Genomic DNA, 24979 nt, shown 5'->3' with positions numbered 1-24979 from the left:
TCTAGGTCTATCCACCTCATTACAAATAGCTCAATTTCGTTTCTTTTTATGGCTGAGTAATATTCCATTGTATATATGTGCCACATCTTCTTTATCCATTCATCCGATGATGGGCACTTAGGTTGTTTCCATCTCTGGGCTATTGTAAATAGAGCTGCAATGAACATTTTGGTACATGACTCTTTTTGAATTTCGGTTTTCTCAGGGTATATGCCCAGTAGTGGGATTGCTGAGTCATATGGTAGTTCTATTTGTAGTTTTTTAAGGAACCTCCATACTGTTCTCCATAGTGGCTGAACCAATTCACATTCCCACCAGCAGTGCAAGAGTGTTCCCTTTTCTCCCCACCCTCTCCAGAATTTATTGTTTCTAGATTTTTTGATGATGGCCATTCTGACTGGTGTGAGATGATATCTCATTGTAGTTTTGATTTGCATTTCTCTAATGATTAATGATGTTGAGCATTCTTTCATGTGTTTGTTGGCAGTCTGTATATCTTCTTTGGAGAAATGTCTATTTAGGTCTTCTGCCCATTTTTGGATTGGGTTGTTTGTTTTCTTGTTATTGAGCTGCATGAGCTGCTTGTAAATTTTGGAGATTAATCCTTTGTCGGTTGCTTCATTTGCAAATATTTTCTCCCATTCTGAGGGTTGTCTTTTGGTCTTGTTTATGGTTTCCTTTGCTGTGCAAAAGCTTTGAAGTTTCATTAGGTCCCATTTGTTTATTTTTGGTTTTATTTCCATTTGTCTAGGAGGTGGGTCAGAAAGGATCTTGCTGTGATTTATGTCATAGAGTGTTCTGCCTATGTTTTCCTCTAAGAGTTTGATAGTTTCTGGCCTTACATTTAGGTCTTTAATCCATTTTGAGCTTATTTTTGTGTACGGTGTTAGGGAGTGATCTAATCTCATACTTTTACATGTACCTGTCCAGTTTTCCCAGCACCACTTGTTGAAGAGGCTGTCCTTTCTCCACTGTACATTACTGCCACCTTTATCAAAGATAAGGTGTCCATATGTGCATGGGTTTATCTCTGGGCTTTCTATCCTGTTCCATTGATCTATCTTTCTGTTTTTGTGCCAGTACCATACCGTCTTGATAACTGTAGCTTTGTAGTATAGTCTGAAGTCAGGGAGCCTGATTCCTCCAGTTCCTTCTTTCGTTCTCAAGATTGCTTTGGCTATTAGGGGTCTTTTGTGTTTCCATACAAATTGCAAAATTTTTTGTTCTAGTTCTGTGAAAAATGCCAGTAGTAGTTTGATAGGGATTGCATTGAATCTATAGATTGCTTTGGGTAGTAGAGTCATTTTCACAATGTTGATTCTTCCAATCCAAGAACATGGTATATCTCTCCCTCTATTTGTATCATCTTTAATTTCTTTCATCAGTGTCTTATAATTTTCTGCATACAGGTCTTTTGTCTCCTTAGGTAGGTTTATTCCTAGATATTTTATTCTTTTTGTTGCAATGGTAAATGGGAGTGTTTTCTTGATTTCACTTTCAGATTTTTCATCATTAGTATATAGGAATGCCAGAGATTTCTGTGCAATAATTTTGTATCCTGCCACTTTACCAAATTCATTGATTAGCTCTAGTAGTTTTCTGGTAGCATCTTTAGGATTCTCTATGTATAGGATCATGTCATCTGCAAACAGTGACAGTTTTACTTCTTCTTTTCCGATTTGGATTCCTTTTATTTCCTTTTCTTCTCTGATTGCTGTGGCTAAAACTTCCAAAACTATGTTGAATAAGAGTGGTGAGAGTGGGCAACCTTGTCTTGTTCCTGATCTTAGTGGAAATGCTTTCAGTTTTTCACCATTGAGGATGATGTTTGCTGTGGGCTTGTCATATATGGCCTTTATTATGTTGAGGAAAGTTCCCTCTATGCCTACTTTCTGCAGGGTTTTTATCATAAATGGGTGTTGAATTTTGTCAAAAGCTTTCTCTGCATCTATTGAGATGATTATATGGCTTTTCTCCTTCCGTTTGTTAATATGGTTTATCACATTGATAGATTTGCGTATATTGAAGAATCCTTGCATTCCTGGGATAAACCCCACTTGATTATTGTGTATGATCCTTTTAATGTGCTGTTGGATTCTGTTTGCTAGTATTTTGTTGAGGATTTTTGCATCTATGTTCATCAGTGATATTGGCCTGTAGTTTTCTTTCTTTGTGACATCCTTGTCTGGTTTTGGTATCAAGGTGATGGTGGCCTCGTAGAAGGAGTTTGGGAGTGTTCCTCCCTCTGCTATATTTTGGAAGAGTTTGAGAAGGATAGGTGTTAGCTCTTCTCTAAATGTTTGATAGAATTCGCCTGTGAAGCCATCTGGTCCTGGGCTTTTCTTTGTTGGAAGATTTTTAATCACAGTTTCAATTTCAGTGCTTGTGATTGGTCTGTTCATATTTTCTATTTCTTCCTGATTCAGTCTTGGCAGGTTGTGCATTTCTAAGAATTTGTCCATTTCTTCCAGTTTGTCCATTATTGGCATAGAGTTGCTTGTAGTAATCTCTCATGATCTCTTTTATTTCTACAGTGTCAGTTGTTACCTCTCCTTTTTCATTTCTAATTCTATTGATTTGAGTCTTCTCCCTTTTTTTCTTGATGAGTCTGGCTAGTGGTTTATCTATTTTGTTTATCTTCTCAAAGAACCAGCTTTTAGTTTTATTGATCTTTGCTATTGTTTCCTTCATTTCTTTTTCATTTATTTCTGATCTGATTTTTATGATTTCTTTCCTTCTGCTAGCTTTGGGGTTTTTTTGTTCTTCTTTCTCTAATTGCTTGAGGTGCAAGGTTAGGTTGTTTATTCGAGATGTTTCCTGCTTCTTAAGGTGGGCTTGTATTGCTATAAACTTCCCCCTTAGAACTGCTTTTGCAGCATCCCACGGGTTTTGGGTCGTTGTGTCTCCATTGTCATTTGTTTCTAGGTATTTTTTGATTTCCTCTCTGATTTCTTCAGTGATCACTTCATTATTAAGTAGTGTATTGTTTAGCCTCCATGTGTTTGTATTTTTTACAGATCTTTTCCTGTAATTGATATCTAGTCTCATGGCGTTGTGGTCAGAAAAGATACTTGATACAATTTCAATTTTCTTAAATTTACCAAGGCTTGATTTGTGACCTAAGATATGATCTATCCTGGAGAATGTTCCATGAGCACTTGAAAAAAATGTGTATTCTGTTGTTTTTGGATGGAGTGTCCTATAAATATCAATTAAGTCCATCTTGTTTAACGTATCATTTAAAGCTTGTGTTTCCTTATTTATTTTCATTTTGGATGATCAGTCCATGGGTGAAAGTGTGGTGTTTAAGTCCCCTACTATGAATGTGTTACTGTCGATTTCCCCTTTTATGGCTGTTAGTATTTGCCTTATGTATTGAGGTGCTCCTATGTTGGGTGCATAAATATTTACAATTGTTATATCTTCTTCTTGGATCGATCCCTTGATCATTATGTAGTGTCCTTCTTTGTCTCTTTTAATAGTCCTTATTTTAAAGTCTATTTTGTCTGATATGAGAATTGCTACTCCAGCTTTCTTTTGGTTTCCATTTGCATGGAATATCTTTTTCCATCCCCTTACTTTCAGTCTGTATGTGTCTCTAGGTCTGAAGTGGGTCTCTTGTAGACAGCATATATATGGGTCTTGTTTTTGTATCCATTCAGCTAATCTGTGTCTTTTGGTGGGAGCATTTAGTCCATTTACATTTAAGGTAATTATCAATATGTATGTTGCTATTCCCATTTTCTAAATTGTTTTGGGTTCGTTATTATAGGTCTTTTCCTTCTCTTGTGTTTCTTGCCTAGAGAAGATCCTTTAGCATTTGTTGTAAAGCTGGTTTGGTGGTGCTGAACTCTCTCAGCTTTTGCTTGTCTGTAAAGGTTTTAATTTCTCCATCAAATCTGAATGAGATCCTTGCTGGGTAGAGTAGTCTTGGCTACAGGTTTTTCTCCTTCATCACGTTTAGTATGTCCTGCCACTCCCTTCTGGCTTGTAGGGTTTCTGCTGAGAGATCAGCTGTTAACCTTATGGGGATTCCCTTACGTGTTATTTGTTGTTTTTCCCTTGCTGCTTTTAATATGCTTTCTTTGTATTTAATTTTTGACAGTTTGATTAATATGTGTCTTGGCGTATTTCTCCTTGTATTTATCCTGTATGGGACTCTCTGTGCTTCCTGGACTTGATTAACTATTTCCTTTCCCATATTAGGGAAGTTTTCAACTATAATCTCTTCAAATATTTTCTCAGTCCCTTTCTTTTTCTCTTCTTCTTCTGGAACCCCTATAATTCGAATGTTGGTGCGTTTAATGTTGTCCCAGAGGTCTCTGAGACTGTCCTCAGTTCTTTTCATTCTTTTTTCTTTATTCTGCTCTGCAGTAGTTATTTCCACTATTTTATCTTCCAGGTCATTTATCTGTTCTTCTGCCTCAGTTATTCTGCTATTGATCCCATCTAGAGTACTTTTAATTTCATTTATTGTGTTGTTCATCGTTGCTTGTTTCATCTTTAGTTCTTCTAGGTCCTTGTTAACTGATTCTTGCATTTTGTCCATTCTATTGTCCATTCTATCTCCAAGATTTCGGATCAACCTTACTATCATTATTCTGAATTCTTTTTCAGGTAGACTGCCTATTTCCTCTTCATTTGTTAGGTCTGGTGCATTTTTATCTTGCTCCTTTATCTGCTGTGTGTTTTTCTGTCTTCTCATTTTGGTTATCTTAGTGTGTTTGGGGTCTCCTTTTTGCAGGCTGCAGGTTCGTAGTTCCTGCTGTTTTTGATGTCTGTCTCCAGTGGCTAAGGTTGGTTCAGTGGGTTGTGTAGGCTTCCTGGTGGACGGGACTAGTGCCTGTGTTGTGGTGGATGAGGCTGGATCTTGTCTCTCTAGTGGGCAGGTTCACGTCTGGTGGTGTGTTTTGGGGTGTCTGTGGCCTTATTATGATTTTAGGCAGCCTCTCTGCTAATGGGTGGGGTTGTGTTCCTGTTTTGCTAGTTATTTGGCATAGGTTTTCCAGCACTGTGGCTTGCTGGTCGTTGAGTGAAGCTGGGTGCTGGTCTTAAGATGGAGGTCTCTGGGAGATTTTCGCCGTTTGATATTATGTGGAGCTGGGAGGTCTCTTGTTGACCAGTGTCCTGAAGTTGGCTCTCCTACCTCAGAGGCAGAGCCCTGCCTCCTGGCTGGAGCACCAAGAGCTTTTCATCCACACGGCTCAGGATAAAAGGGAGAAAAAGTAGAGGGAATTAGTAGAAGTATGAGGAAAGAAAGTAGGAAAGGAGGGTAGGAAGGAAGGAAGGAAGAAAGAAAGAAGCAAAGAAGGAAAGAAGGCAAGAAGGAACGAAAGGAGGGAGGGAGGGAGGGATGAAGGAAGGAGGGAAAGAAGGAAAAAAGACAGAAAGGAAGAAGATACAGTAAAAATAAAATAAAGTATAATAAAGTTACTGAATTAAAAAATTCTTATTTAGAAAAAAAAAAAAGTGACGGATAGAACCTTAGGACAAATGTTGGAAGCAAAGCTATACATACAAAATCTTACACAGAAGCATACACATACACCCTCACTAAAAGAGGTAAATGGGGAAAAATCACAGATCTTGCTGTCAGAGACCACCTCCTCAATTTGGGATGATTCGTTGTCTAAAGGAGGGAAGGAAGGAAGGAAAGAAAGAAGGAAAGAAAGAATGAAGGTAAAGTATAATAACGTTATTAAAATTAATTATTAAGAAAAAAAATTAAAAAAAACATGGACGGATAGAACCCTAGGACAAATGGTGGAAGCAAGACTGTACAGACAAGATCTCACACAGAAGCATACACATACACACTCACAAAAAGAGGAAAAGGGAAAAAATCATAGATCTTGCTCCTAAAGTCCACTTCCTTAATTTGGGATGATTGGTTGTCTATTCAGGTATTCCACAGGTGCAGGGTATATCAAGTTGATTGTGGAGCTTTAATCCGCTGCTTCTGAGGCTGCTGGGAGAGATTTCCCTTTCTCTTCTTTGTTCTCACAGCTCCCAGGGCTCAGCTTTGGATTTGGCCCTGCCACTGCGTGTAGGTCGCTGGAGGGCGTCTGTTTTTTGCTCAGACAGGATGGGGTTAAAAGAGCCGCTGATTCGGGGGCTCTGGCGCACTCAGGCCGGCGGGGAGGGAGGGGCACGGAGTGCGGGGCGGGCCTGCGGTGGCAGAGGCCAGCGTGATGTTGCACCAGCCTGAGGCGCGCCGTGCGTTCTCCCGGGGAAGTTGTCCCTGGATCCCGGGAACCTGGCAGTGGCGGGCTGCACAGGCTCCGCGGAAGAGGGGTGTGGAGAGTGACCTGTGCTTGCACACAGGCCCCTTGGTGGCGGCAGCAGCAGCCTTAATGTCTCCCGCTCGCCTCTGGGGTCCGCGCTTTTAGCCGCGGTTTGCGCCCGTCTCTGGATTCCGCGCTTTCACCCGCGGCTCGCGCCCGTCTCTGGGGTCCGCGCTTTCAGCCGCGGCTCGCGCCCGTCTCTGGGGTCCGCGCTTTTAGCCGCGGCTCGCGCCCGTCTCTGGAGTTCCTTTAAGCAGCGTTCTTAAATCCCTCTCCTCACGCCCCAGGAAACAAAGAGGGAAGGAAAAGTCTCCTGCCTCTTCGGCAGGTGCAGACTTTTCCCCGGACTCCCTCCCGGCTTGCTGTGGTGCACTAACCCCTTCAGGCTATGTTCAAGCCGCCAACCCCAGTCCTCTCCCTGCGCTCCGTCCGAAACCGAAACCGAAACGCGAGCCTCAGAGCCTCAGCTCGCAGCCCCGCCCGCCCCGGCGGGTGAGCAGACAAGCCTCTGGGGCTGGTGAGTGCCGGTCGGCACCGATCCTCTGTGCGGGAATACCCCCGCTTTGCCCTCCGCACCCGTTGCTGTGCACTCCTCCGCGGCTTCGAAGCTCCCCCCTCCGCCTCCCGCAGTCTCCGCCCGTGAAGGGGCTTCCTAGTGTGTGGAAACTTTTCCTCCTTCACAGCTCCCTCCCACTGGTGCAGGTGCCGTCCCTATTCTTTTGTCTCTGTTTTTTCTTTTTTTCTTTTGCCCTACCCAGGTATGTGGGGAGTTTCTTGCCTTTTGGGAAGTCTGAGGTCTTCTGCCAGCCTTCAGTAGGTGTTCTGTAGGAGCTGTTCCACGTGTAGATGTATTTCTGGTGTATCTGTGGGGAGGAAGGTGATCTCCGCGTCTTACTCTTCAGCCATCTTCCGCCTTCCTCCTAAAATCTACAGAGGAGCAAAGAGAGGACCACAGCAAATTTCTTGTCAGAAACTCCAACAACGCTGAATGTGGACCTCAACTCCAGATGTTTGTCGATTCCAAACAGCCTCATGCCATGGCAGCCAGCACCTCTTGGGGACAGTCCGTCTGAGATCTCCAGAGGGAAATGGGCTCCGGCAGTTGCTGGGGGCTCAGGGAAGGGGCTGCCCCAAGCTGGAGTGGACCTGCTATGGGCACGGACTCCTAGGCTGGCTTCGCCAAAATTGTTAATGCAAGTTCATGTGCCTGACAGCACAGTGAGGCCAAACAAACTGAAACATCAGAGCTTGGAGCAAAGAAAGGTTTAGTTTATTGCAAGGCCATGCAAAGAGATGAGGTGTCTCATGGCCTGAAAAGCCTCACGCTCCCTGTAGGGCTTTGGCAAAGCATTTTTAAAGGCCCCAGATTTTTTGAATGATATTTGTTTTGGTTTGTTTTTTTGCTGTGAAAGGTGAGAGACTGAATATGCAAATAGACAGTGTTAGACCATATTTAAAATTGAACTTTGAATTTCATAATGTGTGCAAATGTCAAATCACTATGTAGTACACCTGAAACTAACTTAATATTGTATATCAACTATATTTCAATTAAAAAAATTTTGAACTTTGACCTAAGGCCTACCCAGAAAACTACCCCTTGTTTATAATAAAAAATCCAGGAAGCCAACCCGCTGTAAGACTTACTGGAAGCCAGAATGCTATCTCTAGCGACAGTCCAGGAAGCTAAACAATAACTTGTGTAACAATCAGCCCCAAATGGCCAGAAATTAATTGATAACTGACATTTTCCCCAATTTTTGTCCCTGCTTCCAACTTAGGACCAACCAGAAAAAGCCAAATATGCCCCCGTAACCAATCACACAGGATGCCCCACTTTTGCTTTAGCCCACCTACAGTTTTCCCAGGCCAACAGTCTCCAATCAGGGCACACCCCAAAACCTTTTTTTTTCTACTATAAAGCTTTCCCGCTCTTCTTCCTGCCTTTGAGCCAAAATACAAGTGACAGTGGTTGACTTCCTTGCTATAGTAATCTCAGAATAAACAGCCTTTCCTTTTCTCCTTTGACTGGTCTTTATTTCCACAGAGGAATAGGCAAGAAAACTCAGAAGTCAGAGTCATTAGACAGTTGTAACTCTGGGAACCTTTATTTACCGTAACAAAGGCTAATGAAATATGGGTAAAAAAATCAGGCTGTTCAAACATAGCGTTAGAGATGTCCTTTAACTTGTAATTTCTAAAATGATAGTTGTTCACTGTTATTTTCATTGACCGAGATATAAACTTCTTAGATGAAACTTCAGTACATAAAGGGGGCCCCAGAATGCTGTGACATTTTCTCTTGGATTATGCAAATCTCAGTGTATGTGTTGAGTAATCAGAAAATAATTTCCAGATGAAAATCATCCTCAGTCTAATTTGTAAAAGTAATTAAATAGCAATAATTATTTTTCAGTGACATTACAAATGTATTTGCTTTTAAAACTGTAAGTAATAATTGATGGCATTTAGGTTGCAGATAAGAGAATCCTAGTCATACTAGTTTAAACAAAAAAGGCTAGAATTCTTTGTAGATACCCTTTATTAGTTTGAGGAAGCACCATTCCTAGTTTGCTCAGAGTTTTTAGTCACAAATGATATTGAATCCATCAAATGTTTTTCTGCATTTATTAAGGTAACCACATGACTTTTCTTTTTTATTCTGTTACTGTGGTGGATTACAAGATTAAAAAAAATATGTTAACCCAACCTGGGATTACTGTAATACATTTATCTTGTGTATGTATGTGTGTCCATATATAGTGTTATGTATATATTTATTATGTACATATGTATGTATAATATATAGTATTATACATGTACATATGTGTATGTATAATACATATAGTATTATATGTGTATATATATAGTATCAATTTATATATTGTATTCATATAATTATATATATAGTATTATCAATTTTATATATTGTACCCATATATATTATGTATATATATATTATGTGTGTGTATATATCAATACATATATTTGTGTGAAATAATATATTATTTCTTTCTCAAAAGGAATGATTTTTCTTAATAGAGATAGACAGTTTGATATGACAGCTTTTTATAAGAATCATCCTTAGGAAAAGATTATTTAATTTTGGAAATTAAAGGGAAAAATACTATTTTAAACATTTAAATTTAGGTCAAGATTTTGTCTTCTATCTTGGGATTTATAAAATACAAGTCTTAATAGGAAAACAGCCAATCTGCTTGACGTACAAAACATCTAGTATTTTTAACCCATATAAAAATATCTCTAATTTTTTTCTTTTTTGTAGAAAATTTTTACTACTGGTGATGTCAACAAAGATGGAAAGCTGGATTTTGAAGAATTTATGAAGTACCTTAAAGACCATGAGAAACAAATGAAATTGGCATTTAAGAGTTTGGACAAAAATAATGATGGTGTGTCTTTCTTTTCTATTTATCACCAGCTATGAAGAAGCACATCTCATGCTTCCAAAAGTCTAAAACAATGTATATTTAGTCAGTCTATTTTTAGATGATAATTATTACTTGTGTTAATACTTGTTTTTCTTAGTAATGTGATTTTTATGTAGAATGTTTTTAGTGGAGAAAAGTTATATGTAGCTTTGCCTAATGAATCATAAACTGTGAGTAGGGCCTTTGTAAAATATTAATTATGGAACCTTATACTGATTTGACTTAAAGCTATGGGTTAAAAATAATAATTATGTTTTTTTGCTCTCTGGGCAACAGTTATTTTTATTCATACTAAGCATGAGTATTATATATTCTAAAATTTAAACAACTTTCAGATTATCTTATATTTGATAGTCTTTTTGAAAGAATTACATGTGATCAAAGAAGATGCTCTGATTCTGAAAGTTAAAAAAGAAAATAGCAGATAGACGTTTAAATATATACCTTCTGATTGGGATTATAGTTTTTCTATTTAGATTAATAGCTTGGAGTTAGAGTCCCAGTCATGTGGAGCAAGAAGTAAGGGCCACTGTAGGAGAAAGGGAAGAGCTATCAAACCCTTATCACCAGAGGCAACCTTTGATAGGAAGAGGGCATTTATTTTAAAAATGTATAACGCAGGGCTTCCCTGGTGGCACAGTGGTTGGGAGTCCGCCTGCCGATGCAGGGGACACGGGTTCGTGCCCCGGTCCGGGAAGATCCCGTGTGCCGCGGAGCGGCTGGGCCCGTGAGCCGTGGCCGCTGAGCCTGCGCGTCCGGAGCCTGTGCTCCGCAGTGGGAGAGGCCACAACAGTGAGAGGCCCGCGTACCAAAAAAATAAAAAATTTAAAATAAAAAAATAAAATAAAAATGTATAATGCAGCCTCAGACCCCTCCCCACGCATGAGTGGTCAAGGCCATTTCATTCAAGATTTGTTATTCAAGAAACAAGTTAAACAAATAAATTGAGAGAAAATATGGTTCATACCAGGGATAGGCAAACTTTTTTTTTTTGTAGAAGTCCAGATAGTATTTTAGCTTAGTGGGCTGTGTGATCTCAGTTGCAGGTACTCATTTCTGCTGTCACAGTGCAGAAACAGTCATAGATAATACGTAAATGAGTAGGCATGGCTGTGTTCCAATAAAACTTTATTTACAAAAGCAGGCAACTGGCCTCATTCGGCCAGAGGGTTATAGTTTGCTGATCCCTGATTTTTACTGAACATTAACTTCAGTTAGACTCAAGGCAAGTTCCTTCAAACAAAGAAACAACTAAACCCTTTGAATGGTTTTGATGATCGTTCAAATCTGTGACTTGGCCAGGAAGAGCTGAGTTTGTGGTGGAAAGTAGTACTGTTAGAATATTTGTTACCACCCATAAACCTTACATTGTATGTTCCAAGTCTACCTTAGTCCAATCTTGCAGCAAAATTCAATTCTTACAATCAAATTTATTTCTTCCCACAAACTTTCATCCCACCCTGAACCCTCTAAAGTTCAGCTGCAGAGAAGGGACTGTCTATATAGTGTTAGGGCAGGCAGTAGCGGGAGATGAAGTTACCTCAGGATCATCTCCGGATAAGTAGAGGCTGATCGTTCAGTATGTACAGTATGCACTATCAATGGTCCATTTCAGAAAATTCTAAATGCACCAGAAGAAATAATTAAAGGTGAAATATTTTTATTTTTTTATTGAGGTATAGTTGATTTATAATGTTGTGTTAAAGATGAAATTTGTAGTAAATACAAACAGTTTCCCCTCAGTTTATCTTGTTTTTGTAATTCAAAAACACTTTTTCATTATAGGTTCATACTTTTGTTTATTAGACTTTCTTAAAGCAAAGCATATACAGTCTATCCTCATTATTCATGAATTCTGTATTTGAGAATTTTTCTACTTGCTAAAATTTAACTCCACAAATAACCCCCACATCAATACTCACAGCGCTTTTGCAGTCATTCATGGATTTGCGCTGAGCAGCCACAAATTTCATTTTCTTGGTGAGCACATTTCTAAAGCTGAGATAGAAAGAGGCGATGCGCTGTGTTCTTGTTTTAGCTTTTTTATTGTAAACAAGTCCTTCTGCAGTCTACTTGGTGCCATGTGTTTTGCATTTTTATGCTTTTTATTGGTGATTTCACTATTTGCAATGGCTCCCAAGAACAGTGCTGAAATGCTGTCGAGTGTTCCTAAATGTGGGAAGGCTGTGACGTGCCTTTGGAAGAAAATAGGTGTGTCAGAAAAGCTTCACTCAGGCATGAGTTATAGTGCTGTTGACCATGAGTTCAATGTTTATGAGTCAATAATATATATTAAGCAAGGTGTCTTTAAACAGAAACACACAGAAAACAAGGTTTTGTATTGATTGGTTGATGAGAATATTGTGACCAGAGGCACAGGAGCCTAACCCTGTATTTCCCTTAGGAACAGCGGTTCGGTTCTTTAGTTCTGTGTTCATGGTGACCTTATAGAAAGTAACTACAGTGAATAATGAGAATCAACTGTACTTCTTTGAGAGTGCAGCCAGAAAGGAGATTATTCAGAGTGGTATTTGAAAAATTTCATCGCTAACAGGGTGACGCCTCTAACTGCTCTTACATTGTCCAGATTCTCGTGCTGCTCCTTTCTTCTCCCTGGGAGAAGTCTCTCCAAATCCTGTCATTCCTTCAAAGTCCTTCCCTTAAAGGGAGTCTTCCCTTTCACCACTAACAGTAATTTTTGTCTTCCTCTTTTCCTGGAGAACTTTGCTGTTAATCCTGGTTTGGCATCAGACCCTTTGGTTTGTTTACCTGGTCCATGCATCTTAGTCTTAGGATCCTCATGGGTCTGTGGGATGCTTGAGGGAAACGCAATCTTACATTTATTGCTTATGTTTTCTCTTTCTTCTTCTCTTCTGATTCTTCTCCTTTCTACAACATGCTCTAATTGCTCTTATAATAATAATTTTCCTACTTCCATCATCCTACTATCCTGCTTTATTTTTATTGCCAGATTTCTCAAAAGAATATTCCACACTCTTTGGCTTCATTTAGTCATTTTCTACTTTCTTTTAACTCAGTGCCTTACATATTTATGTATAATAAATGCTTAATCATTTATTAAAATGTAGAAATGCATGCTTTAAAATGAATAGATCCTAGCTTAATTGAATTTACCTCAAAGTCAGAGTATCTTGATTTGAATCTCAGTTCTGCTGCTTCTTAATGTCATTTCTTGGTAAGGCCATGTATGCTCTCAGTCTTTTCTTTAGATGGAATGTCATTATTTACCTACAAGGCTGTTATGACTTTTGAGTGAAATAATGTGTGTATATTTGTTTAATATATTTGTTGAAATTTGAGTTGGTGTTGCAATATGTACTTAAGCAAATCTATAGCTCATCTAAATTCACAATTTTACCTTAATCAGTCCAAGCCTCTCCCTTATAAAGTGAGGGATTTGAAATTCGTGATTTCTAAGGTCCTTATCAGTTCTAAGTTTATAATTTTTATTTTTTAAAGGAAAAATTGAGGCTTCTGAAATTGTCCAGTCTCTCCAGATACTAGGTCTAACTATTTCTAAACAACAAGCAGAGTTGATTCTTCAAAGGTAAGTGCTTCCTCTATTGACAGTTTTTTTTTTTTACTTTTAGTATCCTGTATTAGAGATCTGCCTTTGTAAGTGTGGCTTAAAACAAATCCTTGTACCTTACCATTCCTCACTATGTACTTTCAATATCTTTCTCCCCTTTTTCTCGCTTTTCATTTTGTGTGTATGCATATACCTAAAGTATAGGACTGGGAAAACTCTTTCAAGGCCTCCAGGGCTGGTGCAGTAGAAGAAGCTCTGTTTTCCCTTTTACGTGACTCCTTTACCACTCACACAAAACACTTCACTTCTGAAACTTCTGGTCACTGAATATGTGGGGTTTTTTCCCCACAACAAGCAATTCTAGCTGACACTAGCTGGGTGTCCTACAACATAACTCAATTCTAACATTTTCTACCTGGAGGTAGTGTCAGATCCCACAGATTAAGGACTCAGTTTCACAAGACTGCTCTCCACTTCAGATGCCAATCGCAAGTAGTAGGTACCCAGATTACCCACATCTTCTGCCTGACTTGACTACACATCAGAGGTTCCCGTGACGTTCTCCCCCTTGGGTTCAGTTACTTGCTAGAGGAGCTCACAGAACTCAGGGAAACATTTACTTATGCTTACCAGTTTATTACAGGATATTATAAAGGATACAGATGAACAGGCAGACAAAAAGATACGTAAGGAGAGGCCTGGAGGGTCCTGAGCACAGGTGTCTTTGTGGAGTTAGGTGTTTCACTCTGCCAGTGTATGGATGTGTTTTCTAACCAGAAGCTCCCTAAATCCCGTGCTATTGAGATTTTTATGGAGGCTTCTTCATGTAGGCATGCTCGATTATTAACTCCATTTTCAGTCCCTCTCCCCCTCTGGAGAATTGGGGTGGGATGGGGGTGGGAAGGGGGCTGAAAATTCCAAGCTTCTAATCATGACTTGGTTTTTCTGGTGACCAGCCCTCATCCAGGAGCCATCCAGGAGCCCACCCAGAGTTGCCTCATTAGAACAAAAGATGCCCTAGTGCTCTTATCACTTAGGAAATTACAAGGGCTTTAGGGGCTCTTGCCAGGAACAGGGAACAGAGACCAAGTTATATATTTTCTATTATCTCACAGTGTTTTAAAAGGCAGAATCGGATTGTGTTTTCAGTAGTGGAAATCACGGACCTTCCCTTGAGTGCTCAGCCATCAGTGTGACTCGTAATACCTCCAAATGTCAGCTTCCTTTCTGCCGTTTCACTGTCTCTTAGTATACTCAAAACTGAATTCATGGGAGAGAAGTCTGAAAGGTGCTGATTGAAACAGCTGAGGCTGAGTCATCAGAGTATGAGAATAGGAATCACTTGGTTGAAATACAGCCTCCTAGTTCTACTTTTTCAGTAGACGATATGGGTGGGGAGTAGCTGAAATAGGTAGGCAGTCGCTCCCAAACATGTGTGCTTCATGTACCTTTATCTTCCGCTCTCAAGTAAAATCCATTTTCCATTTAGGCTTTCATATCCATCCCTCTTTCCTCTAATTTTCTTATCTCTAGTTCCCTCTCCACATTTATTGAGGACCTTGTGGCACTTGTCAAGTAGTCATTTTCTCTTTAGGTCCTAGGAAACTTCAGTATTCGTGCCGGTGACTCCTCTTTCTAGCGTCAGTGTTCCTTGCCTTCCTCAACACACCTGAGACTTTTATTCCATTTTGCTTCAGCAGCCCACTCCCTCTCAGGATTGTATCATAACTTGAAGCCACTCCTCGTCTGACTTCAGACTTCAGACTTCACTCCTCGTCTGAAGTCTTAAAAACCTGTATCCTACCTTCTGACCCTTCTTCCTCCAGATTCTACACTGTCTTGCTCCTATGGTACTTGCGTTTTGACTTACAGATCTCTGGCCCCTTCATTTCCACCAGTCCGTCAATCTCCTCTTAATCGATTCCTTCCACCACTCCTACTTACTTTCCCCCAATCCTGAACCACCCTCTCAGTTGTTCTCTTTGCCCCAGCATTTGGGCTATGAAACATTTCTAGAGAAAAATGAAACCATACAGGCCCAAGAATAACCAAGACATTCTTGGAGAACCCTAAGGAGCTGGGGGCCTGCCCTATCAGATATCAAAGAGTTGTTATAAGCTATAATTAAGACTTAGTGGTATTGCTACACAGATAGACAAGTTGACAAGTGGAACATACCATCCCAGAAACAGACCCATCTGTATTTGGGATTTGTCACATGAGAGAAGTAACTGCAAATCCCTGGGAAAAGGAGAGACTATGCAATAAATTGTTCTGGTGCACCTGGTTATCCATGCAGACAGAAATACAGTTGGGTACCTGCCTCACGCCATGCACAGAAATCACAGACATAGAAAACAAACTTATGGTTACCAAAAGGGAAAGGGAGGGTAGGAAGGATAAATTAGGAGTATGGGATTAACAGATACAAACTACTATACATAAAATAGATAAGCAACAAGGATTTACTGTATAGCACAGGGAACTATATTCAATATCTTGTAATAACCTATAATGGAAAATAATCTGAAAAAATTATACATATTACTGAGTCACTTTGCTGTACATCTGAAACTAACATAATACTGTAAAACAACTGTACTTCAATTAAAAAAAAATCAAACTAAATGTGAAAGTTACACTGCAGTACCTTTAGAGGAAAAAGAAGCAAATGTCTATATCTCAGTATAGGGAAGAATTTATTTTAAAAAAATACAGAAGTCAGTAACCATATATGAAAAGATTGATAAATTCATCTGTATTATAATTAAGAGCATCTATTCATGGACACTGTAAATAAAATGAAAAGACAAAGAGAAGGTACTTGCTAACTTATAACTTGAAGGATTAAATCAACTATATAAAGAACTATACATATTTAAGAAAAAGACACAACCCATTAGAAAAATGGGCAAAAGATATGAACAAGCATTTCACAAGGGGAAAAACATGAATAGCAGATGAATATGATGAGATGCTCAAATTCGTTAGTAAGTTGAAGAGAAACACAATTTAAACCCACAGTGAGACTATCTTATTTAAGAAGTTTGTCAACACTAAGTGTTCTGTAGCTTTAAGCTGCAGAGTTTGGAATTCATTTATTCATTCAACAAATATTTGCTCTGCGCCAGGCACTGTTCTAGACACTTTGGTCATATCAGTGAATAAAATAAAAAATCCTTGCCTTGTGGAGGATGCTTGCATGCGTGTGTGGGGGGTTGAGGGGTAGGGTCAGACAATAAACAATTGCATTAAAATAGCAAATAGTGATTAAAAAATAGAGCTATAAATATTTTAACCCAGAAGAATAGTGTCATAAACATCAGTAGTAACTAGGACTGTTATGCAAATATGGAATGTTAACACCTGTGTGCTGGGACAATTGAAAGTTTAAGTGTAACTTCATGAATGCAATCAAAGTTAAAAGTGACACTGGAAAATATAATCATAAATATCTGAAAATAGCATGTTATCTGACTGCCATCTTTATGCATCACTTTCACACAAGTCATAGAATAAATTCAGAGGAGACACCAAAACTTTTTTTTCAGATATATTCATTAATTCAATAAATAAATGAGCACTTTCTTTGTACTGCTCACTTTAGATGCTGAGTCTACAGTAGTGAACAAAACTATCAAAATCCTGGGCAGTTTAAAGTTGCTTTTAGGAAAATAAACAGGTACAAATGACATTATTACCAAGAACCTACTAAAATAAGCAAAAAGTTAATGGCTACAATATGTTAACATATTAATTAATTAACATATGTTAATATGTTAATTTTAAATGTTGAAGATAAGGTACCAGGATTTCTTAAGACTCAGAAGGCCCAATCACCAAGTTTGATTTTATTTTTTACAATCATTGGTAATTTTCTTAGCTTAGAGAAAATTGGAGAAGGAAATTGATAGTGTATTTTGAGTATATTCTGAAGTCACATCCAAATGTTACAATAGAACATTAAGAACTATCTTCTTGAGCCAGTGTAAGAAAAAATGGATCATAAATTCATTCATTGCTACCCCGCAGTTTTATCTTCCAGCATTAGTGTTTGATAGCTCATTGACTTGGAGTTTGACAGAGCACCAAAAGTAGCCTTTAGTGAGACCTGTAATTTGTGGGTCTATTTTTATCTAAATGATTAAAACAGATCATCGAATGCTTGTTGCTCTTTCCAAAAACCTTTTAAGAATATTAAGTTGGAAGAGAAACTGTCATTCTGCAACATGGCCAATAATGTTAGTTTTATTTATACATTTTATTTTGTTCTTTAATCAGCTTCTTTTTATTTTCAGCATCGATGCTGATGGGACAATGACCGTGGACTGGAATGAATGGAGAGACTACTTCTTATTTAACCCTGTTACAGACATTGAGGAAATTATCCGTTTCTGGAAACATTCTACTGTGAGTACGCTTTATGTATTAATTTATACTTATTTGGAGCTGTAAGCAATTGGTGTGGTTATCATCCAAGAGCACTCTGTAACACTTATGGGCCATGGTGCCCGTCTCAGTAGCTCTTTAACTTGTAGAGTTCTACGTATTCTGTTAGGTGTATACTCAGAGTATATTAAAGCTTTTTTTTTAAAATTAATTTTATTTTATTTATTTTTGGTTGTGTTGGGTCTTCGTTGCTGCGGGTGGGCTTTCTCTAGTTGCAGCGAGCGGGGGATACTCTTTGTTGAGGTGCGTGGGCTTCTCATTGCAGTGGCTTCTCTCGTGGATAATGGGCTCCAGGCACGCGGGGTTCAGTAGTTGTGGCACATGGGCTCAGTAGTTGTGGCTTGTGGGCTCTAGAGCACAGGCTCAGTAGTTGTGGTGCACGGGCTTAGTTGCTCCGCAGCATGTGGGATCTTCCCAGACCAGGGATCGAACCCATGTCCCCTGCATTGGCAGGAGGATTCTTAACCACTGTGCCACCAGAGAAGTCCTGGGGCTTTTACTTTTTATAGATAATATATTGCCTAAATAATCTCAGTACCTCGTGGTTGATAATGACCAAAGATCCCTTCTGAAACTTGCTTGTTCAGTCAACCACCTACATTTATCTCTGGCTTAAGGCACCTATAATAATAATCATGGAAGGTTAAAATATCTTTGGCTCATCTGTTTAGTATTGCACACCTATCCATCTGTATTTTTCTAAACTTTCAAATTTTAATTAAATTACATTAATATCCTACTGAAATATCCTGGGGTAAATGAAATTCATTTCATTCTGCAATCTGTTCCTGAAAACAGTGGGAACTCTTTGAAGGAATTTTTATTTTTCTAATGGGCTTGACTTCTATACATATTCCTGGATTTCAGTACATTTTATATGCACTAAATGAAGCCTAGAGTTCACATTGTTACTAGTAACAATGCCTAAACTTACCTAGAGCATTGTAGAATTATTGGTGACTAATGCCTTTTCAACTATGAGTATAAATACTATATTTGTAGTTCAGTTGCCTTGATAAATTTTATACTTATGTGAAGTCATATTTACATAATCAAATTCTTATTGCATCTTTGGAGATAGTAATAGTTGAGGCTACAATCATGTATCCATTTTATTGATTGTAAAATGAAGAAATAGAGGGTTACTACTATAGCAAAGCTCCTTACCCTGACAGTCTTACCTATAAAATCTTTTACACTAGAATCATTTAGATAATAAAGTTGTAAAAATATTATTATAGAATTTTGTTTCTGTCAAGCTATGTTTGTAACCTATAGTAATATTTAGAGAAGATTGGAAGGTAGATCATTTTAAACAATACCTCTCTGTAAGCTAAATTTTATATAGAATGTCGCATGTTTTAAATGACAAGTCAGATTTATAAAAATATTTACAGACAGTCTATATAGGAAATGAGTTTAGGGGTACTCAAATTACAGTTTTAATTTAATTTTTATTTACATCTTTAGAGCACATATCATGTTATCAAGTGTAATGTGGATATAATTTTGAGATAAAGTGTGTATCTTTGAAGAACTGACAAATTGTTTTCTTTCTGTAGCTAAGGATTCACTACCTCTGATCAAATGCTGCTCTTTCATTCTGACTTAGACCTAGAAGAGAAAAGTTATTCTGAATCTATTAAGAAAAAAGTTGTGATTTTTGGTTTTGTAAATTTGTAATTACTGTTAATTTTCATTTCTTGCGGACCGATACTGTACTTCATTTAGCGTGAATAGGCTACTTATAATTGCCTATATGCTCAGATTGGTTCAGTACAGTACTTTCTAAGGATTGAAGCTGATCTTAATTATAAAATATGTAATTCTTCTTTCAAAGAAGCAAACCTTCTGGAACGATCTGTCTTTAATTGATGGAGCCTGGGGCTCTTTCTTCCATTTTAACAGGGTATTGACATAGGAGATAGTTTAACTATTCCAGATGAATTCACGGAAGATGAAAAGAAGTCGGGGCAGTGGTGGAGGCAGCTTTTGGCAGGAGGTGTTGCTGGTGCCGTCTCTCGAACAAGCACTGCCCCTTTGGATCGTCTGAAAGTCATGATGCAGGTGAGCTTTGCGATCTTCTAAGTTTGCCCAAAATATCCTGAAACAATGAGAAATACGGTGCTTTGAAAAAAGTTTAAAAATTTTGCAGTGATAGTCATACCTTTAAAAAGAAATCTCTCAATTTTATTGCTATTAATCCTAAATTCAGTCCATGTTAAGTATTTCAGTGTTTGACCAAACCTTAAATTGTTGGTACATGTGTGTGATGAACTTTTAATCTTGGCTTTCTGTGACTATTCAAATGTTTAATTAGAAAAGGAAATCTCTAGCCATTATTGTAGGGTTCTCCTTAAATTACTTATATTTTCCTTGTATTTTGTGTTCTTTCTCAAAAGAGGGTTTTTCTGAAATCTAGAATCTTGAAACAAGGATGTAACTTAAAAAATTATTCTAAAGCTGAGGTTGGCAGGAAAGACCTGGTTTTATAAGCTGACTTTCCTATTTACTAGCAGTGTAGGCTTGGCTGGTCAGAGTGAAAAGAAAGAGGGAAAGGAAAGGATTAATATTTATTTGGTGCTCATTATGGTAACCCATTTAATCCTCTAGTAACCCTGCATGGGGGGATTTTATCCTCATATTATCTGTGGGGAACACAAGGCTCAGAGAGTTAAATAACTTTTCCTTTACAACAGATTAGACAAGGAATGGAGTATTTCTGGCTCTAAAGCTCATGGTTCTCACACTGCATGAAACCCCTGAGGCCTCATTTTCCTTCATTCTAGAATGGGAATAGGAATATCTAACAAGGGTGGTTGTAAGAATTAAATAATGTAAGGTATGTGAAAATGCCTGGTAGGCTGGAACACCCTGCTAGAACATACTAGCTGCTTAAAAAAGGGTTTTAAAAGTTGTGTTGTTATACCTATGGTCAGCACTTTTTATATTTGCCATTAGATTTCTGTACAAAATGATTTCTGACAATATTTTAAACCAGCATCCATTGAGAATGTACCTACATCTCAAAATATGTTTAGGGGTAAAGATACTGCTTTAAAAAAAAAGGAGAGGGAATCGGCCTGTATGTTTTTCTTTAGGAACAATAGTAAATTGACTTTGAGAGAGCTTGAATAAGCATTCATCTTTTCCTTTGTCGTATTTTATTGTGAAGTTTATTTAAAATAAAATGGATATATTTAGACTTCTGTTCCTGAAAGTTCAGGGGTTTCCCCAAACTACCTTCAGATTCATTAATTCACAGAACTCACTGGAAGCTTTTATACTCATGGTTATGGTTTATTACAGTGAAGGATATATATTAAAATCAGCCAAGGAAAGAAGAGCATAGGGCTTCCAGGGAAGTACCAAATGCAGAGTTTCTGTTGTTTTCTCCCCAGAGAGTCAGAATGTATTATTTCCTGACATTGGCGTGTGACAACATGCACAGAGTTGCACACCAACCAAGGAGGCTCACCTGAGTCTTTGGTGTCCAGAGTTTTTATTGTGACTAGATCACATACTGCCCTCATGGCTGACCTTTAGTCTTCAGCCTCTCCCTTCCTCCCTTCTTGGTTTTTTTTTTTTTAATAGTAGTCACTCATTTTGTGTAAGCAGAAACAATCAGAAGCATAGCTGACTTCTTTAATTACTTTTGGTTTATTAGATTTAATCAGTTTTATATAGAGGCAAGCATAAGGTCTAGTTTATTTAAACAACTATCACATCGGTAGTATGAGCCAGATAATTCATCAGTATTCACTGGGTTAGGCAGTTGGTACATGAGATTTCGAGATAAGCTGTAGAAGTTACAATTTTTATTTTTGGTGTCAGGCTGTGTGTATTCTATTCTCTATGGCTCTGATAAACATAACATCCAGATTGTGTTGAGTCCCATTTATATTTCAAGTCAGTATTACTTCTCAGGGGGAGGGATAATATATTACATTCAGTATATTTTTCTAATTTTTCTTATACTGAACTTGCTCATGTTCCAAAGGGTGTTCCATAGCCTAATAAATAATAAGTTGGTTCATTTTATCTTACGAACATTGTTCATAATTTTACTTTTGATCATGCCTTCTCTGTTTGCTTTCCCACACTGAGGGTTACGATTTTTCTTAGTTTTAGATTCAGAGTCAGGCTTCTAAAATGATGGTAATAGTTCTTCCCCTTATATATTTTCTCAGCCTTCTATAGTCTATTTTCAAATACATCTTCATGCAGTAATAAATAATACTGAAGAAAAGAGAGTGGATTGTATGGTTACTTTAGAAATAGTAATAATAACATCCCACCAGTATTTCATATCGTTTTGCTTTTGTTTTTAGGTCCATGGTTCAAAATCAGAGAAAATGAACATATATGGCGGCTTTCGACAGATGGTGAAAGAGGGAGGTATCCGCTCACTTTGGAGAGGAAATGGTACAAATGTAATTAAAATTGCTCCTGAGACAGCTGTTAAGTTCTGGGCATATGAACAGGTAATAGTTATCACCTGTGGAATTTGTTATCAAAGGGGAGTTAATAAACTGATTCAATAACAATTATCATACAATGCTTTTTAGATTATTATTTTAATACATGATAATTTTCCACATATACTCCATGAGGAATTTCTCTTATAGGAGATTAGACTAGATAACCTCAGAGATCCCTTATGACTCAATTCTGGGATTCTGAATTTCATATTACTTAAAAAGACTTTTGTGTTCTTTTCTAAGTAGCTCTTAAAGGAAATGTAAGATTTTAGCTTATTCATTTTGAATTCAGAATAGAAGCTGCACACTCACATAAGTTTTTGTGAAAGTATCCCCATCCGGCATCTGGAAGGAAAACTTTTAAGTTGGAGTCCTTTGTGTAATTTGACATTGCTATAAAATTGAGTTGAATTTAGAGTGAAAGCTCCATGAAGGCAGGGGCTTGGCTTCTCCTCCGTGCACTCCAGCATTTAGACAGAGCCTGGCGTGTGATAAGTGCTCAGTAAGTGTAGAATGAGTGAGTGAATGAGTAAATGAATGAATGCATTTACCTCTGAATCAACTTCTCTGTTGACTTAGATTGTTTAGGATGCTTAGATATTAGGATGCTGCTTCAGCATAACTTGGTGTTAAGAGGAAATACAGTAGTGGATTTTAGAGTTTGGCTTCTCTTTGTCATTAGCAGAATTGTCTAGTTAAGCACGCACAAAATGATTCTTTCCGATACTTCTTCCATCATTGTTAACCATAAGAACCTTGAAATTGAATTCCACCTTATATTTTGTATTATTTCAAATAGATTTTTGATAATTTTGGAGAACATTTTGTTCTTGAGCAACAGAAGACTCTTGAGAAGATTACAAAGTCTAGTGGTGTTTTTTTCTTGGCTTAGGAAATAGAGAAGCAAAGAAAACATTGAAGAAAATGTAGCCTCCATGACTTTAATTACAGCTTATCTTTGGGAAGTATATTTTCCTTCTGTGGATGTTTGAGGATACATATCACAACTAGTAAGGGCTAGCATTTTAGATACCTGCAGGTTATTCTGATCACATACTTGGATTTTATGATAGGAAAACCAGACCCTAAAATAAATAAGTATTCAAGTATAAAACCATTATTCCATATGCAGGAAGTCAATATTTTTGAAAGTCTGTATTATTGCAAGCAAATGTATGTATTATACTTTATGCTACTTAGGAGATTCTTACCTTGAACACTACCAACAGGCATCCAGCCAGGCTCCTTTCTCAGGCCTCTTCACAATATTTAATTACTGCATGCTAACTTTTCTTAGATATCAAGAGAAAGCTCTCTGCACAGTGTGGTATAGTGTTCTTGTGGTCTCTGGGACCTATGATGCCTGTCCATTTTCTGCCCCCTGCTGAAGGTCCTTTCATCCCTCAGGGTTCTCTTAAGTCCAAAGCCCAGCTTCCTATGAGAAGCATTTCCTAAGCATCCTAACCAAAACTGATGCCTCTCCTGCCTGGTTTCCTTAGAGTACTATTTTACAGAATATCCAATTTTCCATTGGATATGGAAAACCCATTGTTTTTCCCAGTGAGTTGTAGACTACCTTGGCATAAATGTTATGCCATATATATTCTCAAATTTCCCAGAGTACCTAACTAGCTCACTTCTGTATTCAGGTAGGTCTTGTTCATTGAATAACTAATAGTTTAGAAAACGAAGAAAAGAATATTTTCAGCCTGGTACGTAGCTCTCTTAAACACATCAACATGGGATAAAGCTGCGGTCCATTTGGGTCCTCATTGCCATAGCAGTTCAATTGGATCAGGAACAGGGTGGCAGTACGGTGTTGTGTTCTCATGGTTTCAGCTGCCATCTGCATTCTAACTGCTTTCCATTCTAACATTTTTCTCTTCATCTCTATACCTGCACATCCACCTGAGCACTGCATATCTGTGCATCTCCGCTTACATATCCCAAGGGTACTTTACAGTCATCCCTCCCCCACCCCCCACTCCAGTGACACACACACACACCATTCCTCTTCCTATAGGTCATATGGTGGTGAACATCTTTCAAGACTTTGCTCGGGAGTTATTTCCTCCCTTTGTTTCCCTCTGTTAGCACTCTCACACTGAATTCTGATGATCTCAGTACTTATCTCTCTTCTTAAGGAGGCTGTGAGCTTCCTTAGGCAGGATCTGTTTTCAGGTGTGTGTTCCCGGCACCTTGCCCAGTGCCAGTAAATCCTCATTGAATGAGTGTGAGTCTTACGTCCATTAAGATGAAGGGGAAGATGGGTATTTGAGCAGAAGCAGCAGCCTGTGGACAGAAATGTTGGCACAGGAGAGCATCACTCAATAAGGAAGCTGAAGGTGGTCCACTGGGTTTAAGTGTAGTGGAGTGTGTGTCCGGGAAGATGATGATGAAAGCAGGCTGGACAGATAGGCAGGAGCCAGATGTGATAGGAGTCTAGATTTTATCCTGAATGTGGTGAGAGGGTTATTGAAGCATCTTACGTAGGGAAGTGGAATAAGTATATTTACATTTAAGAAAGATCAATGTGGAAAAAGAGTGAAGAGGTATTGGAAGAGAGTGAGGCTGTAGTTGAGGCAGGGAGACTATTTAAGGAAATATTTCAGGAATTCAGGTAAGAAATGAGTACCAGTATAAGGAGACGGCTGTAGTGATTGAAGAAAAACTGAAATGAACTGAAAACTATTTTGGGAAATAGAAACAACAGAACTCACTGAGTGAATGTAGAGGTGAGAAAGAGGAATCAAGGGTGATACT

General features: G+C 38.2%; 1 protein-coding gene across 3 annotated transcripts in view; it reads left to right on the top strand.

Annotated features, from left to right (window-relative positions):
* SLC25A24 (solute carrier family 25 member 24) overlaps window positions 1-24979 on the top strand; it is a 59267-nt gene that overhangs the window by 11002 nt on the left and 23286 nt on the right. For all 3 annotated transcript variants that reach the window (XM_079913607.1, XM_079913608.1, XM_079913609.1), the window contains exons 2-6: window positions 9571-9697; window positions 13217-13304; window positions 17585-17696; window positions 19644-19802; window positions 22067-22219. In XM_079913607.1, the coding sequence (XP_079769733.1) occupies window positions 9571-9697; window positions 13217-13304; window positions 17585-17696; window positions 19644-19802; window positions 22067-22219 (639 nt within the window). The remainder of the gene's footprint in view (window positions 1-9570; window positions 9698-13216; window positions 13305-17584; window positions 17697-19643; window positions 19803-22066; window positions 22220-24979) is intronic.

This window comes from Stenella coeruleoalba (assembly GCF_951394435.1).
Source record: "Stenella coeruleoalba genome assembly, chromosome: 1".
Classification (NCBI taxonomy): Eukaryota; Metazoa; Chordata; class Mammalia; order Artiodactyla; family Delphinidae; genus Stenella; species Stenella coeruleoalba.
This window is presented reverse-complemented; position numbering and strand designations above follow the sequence as displayed.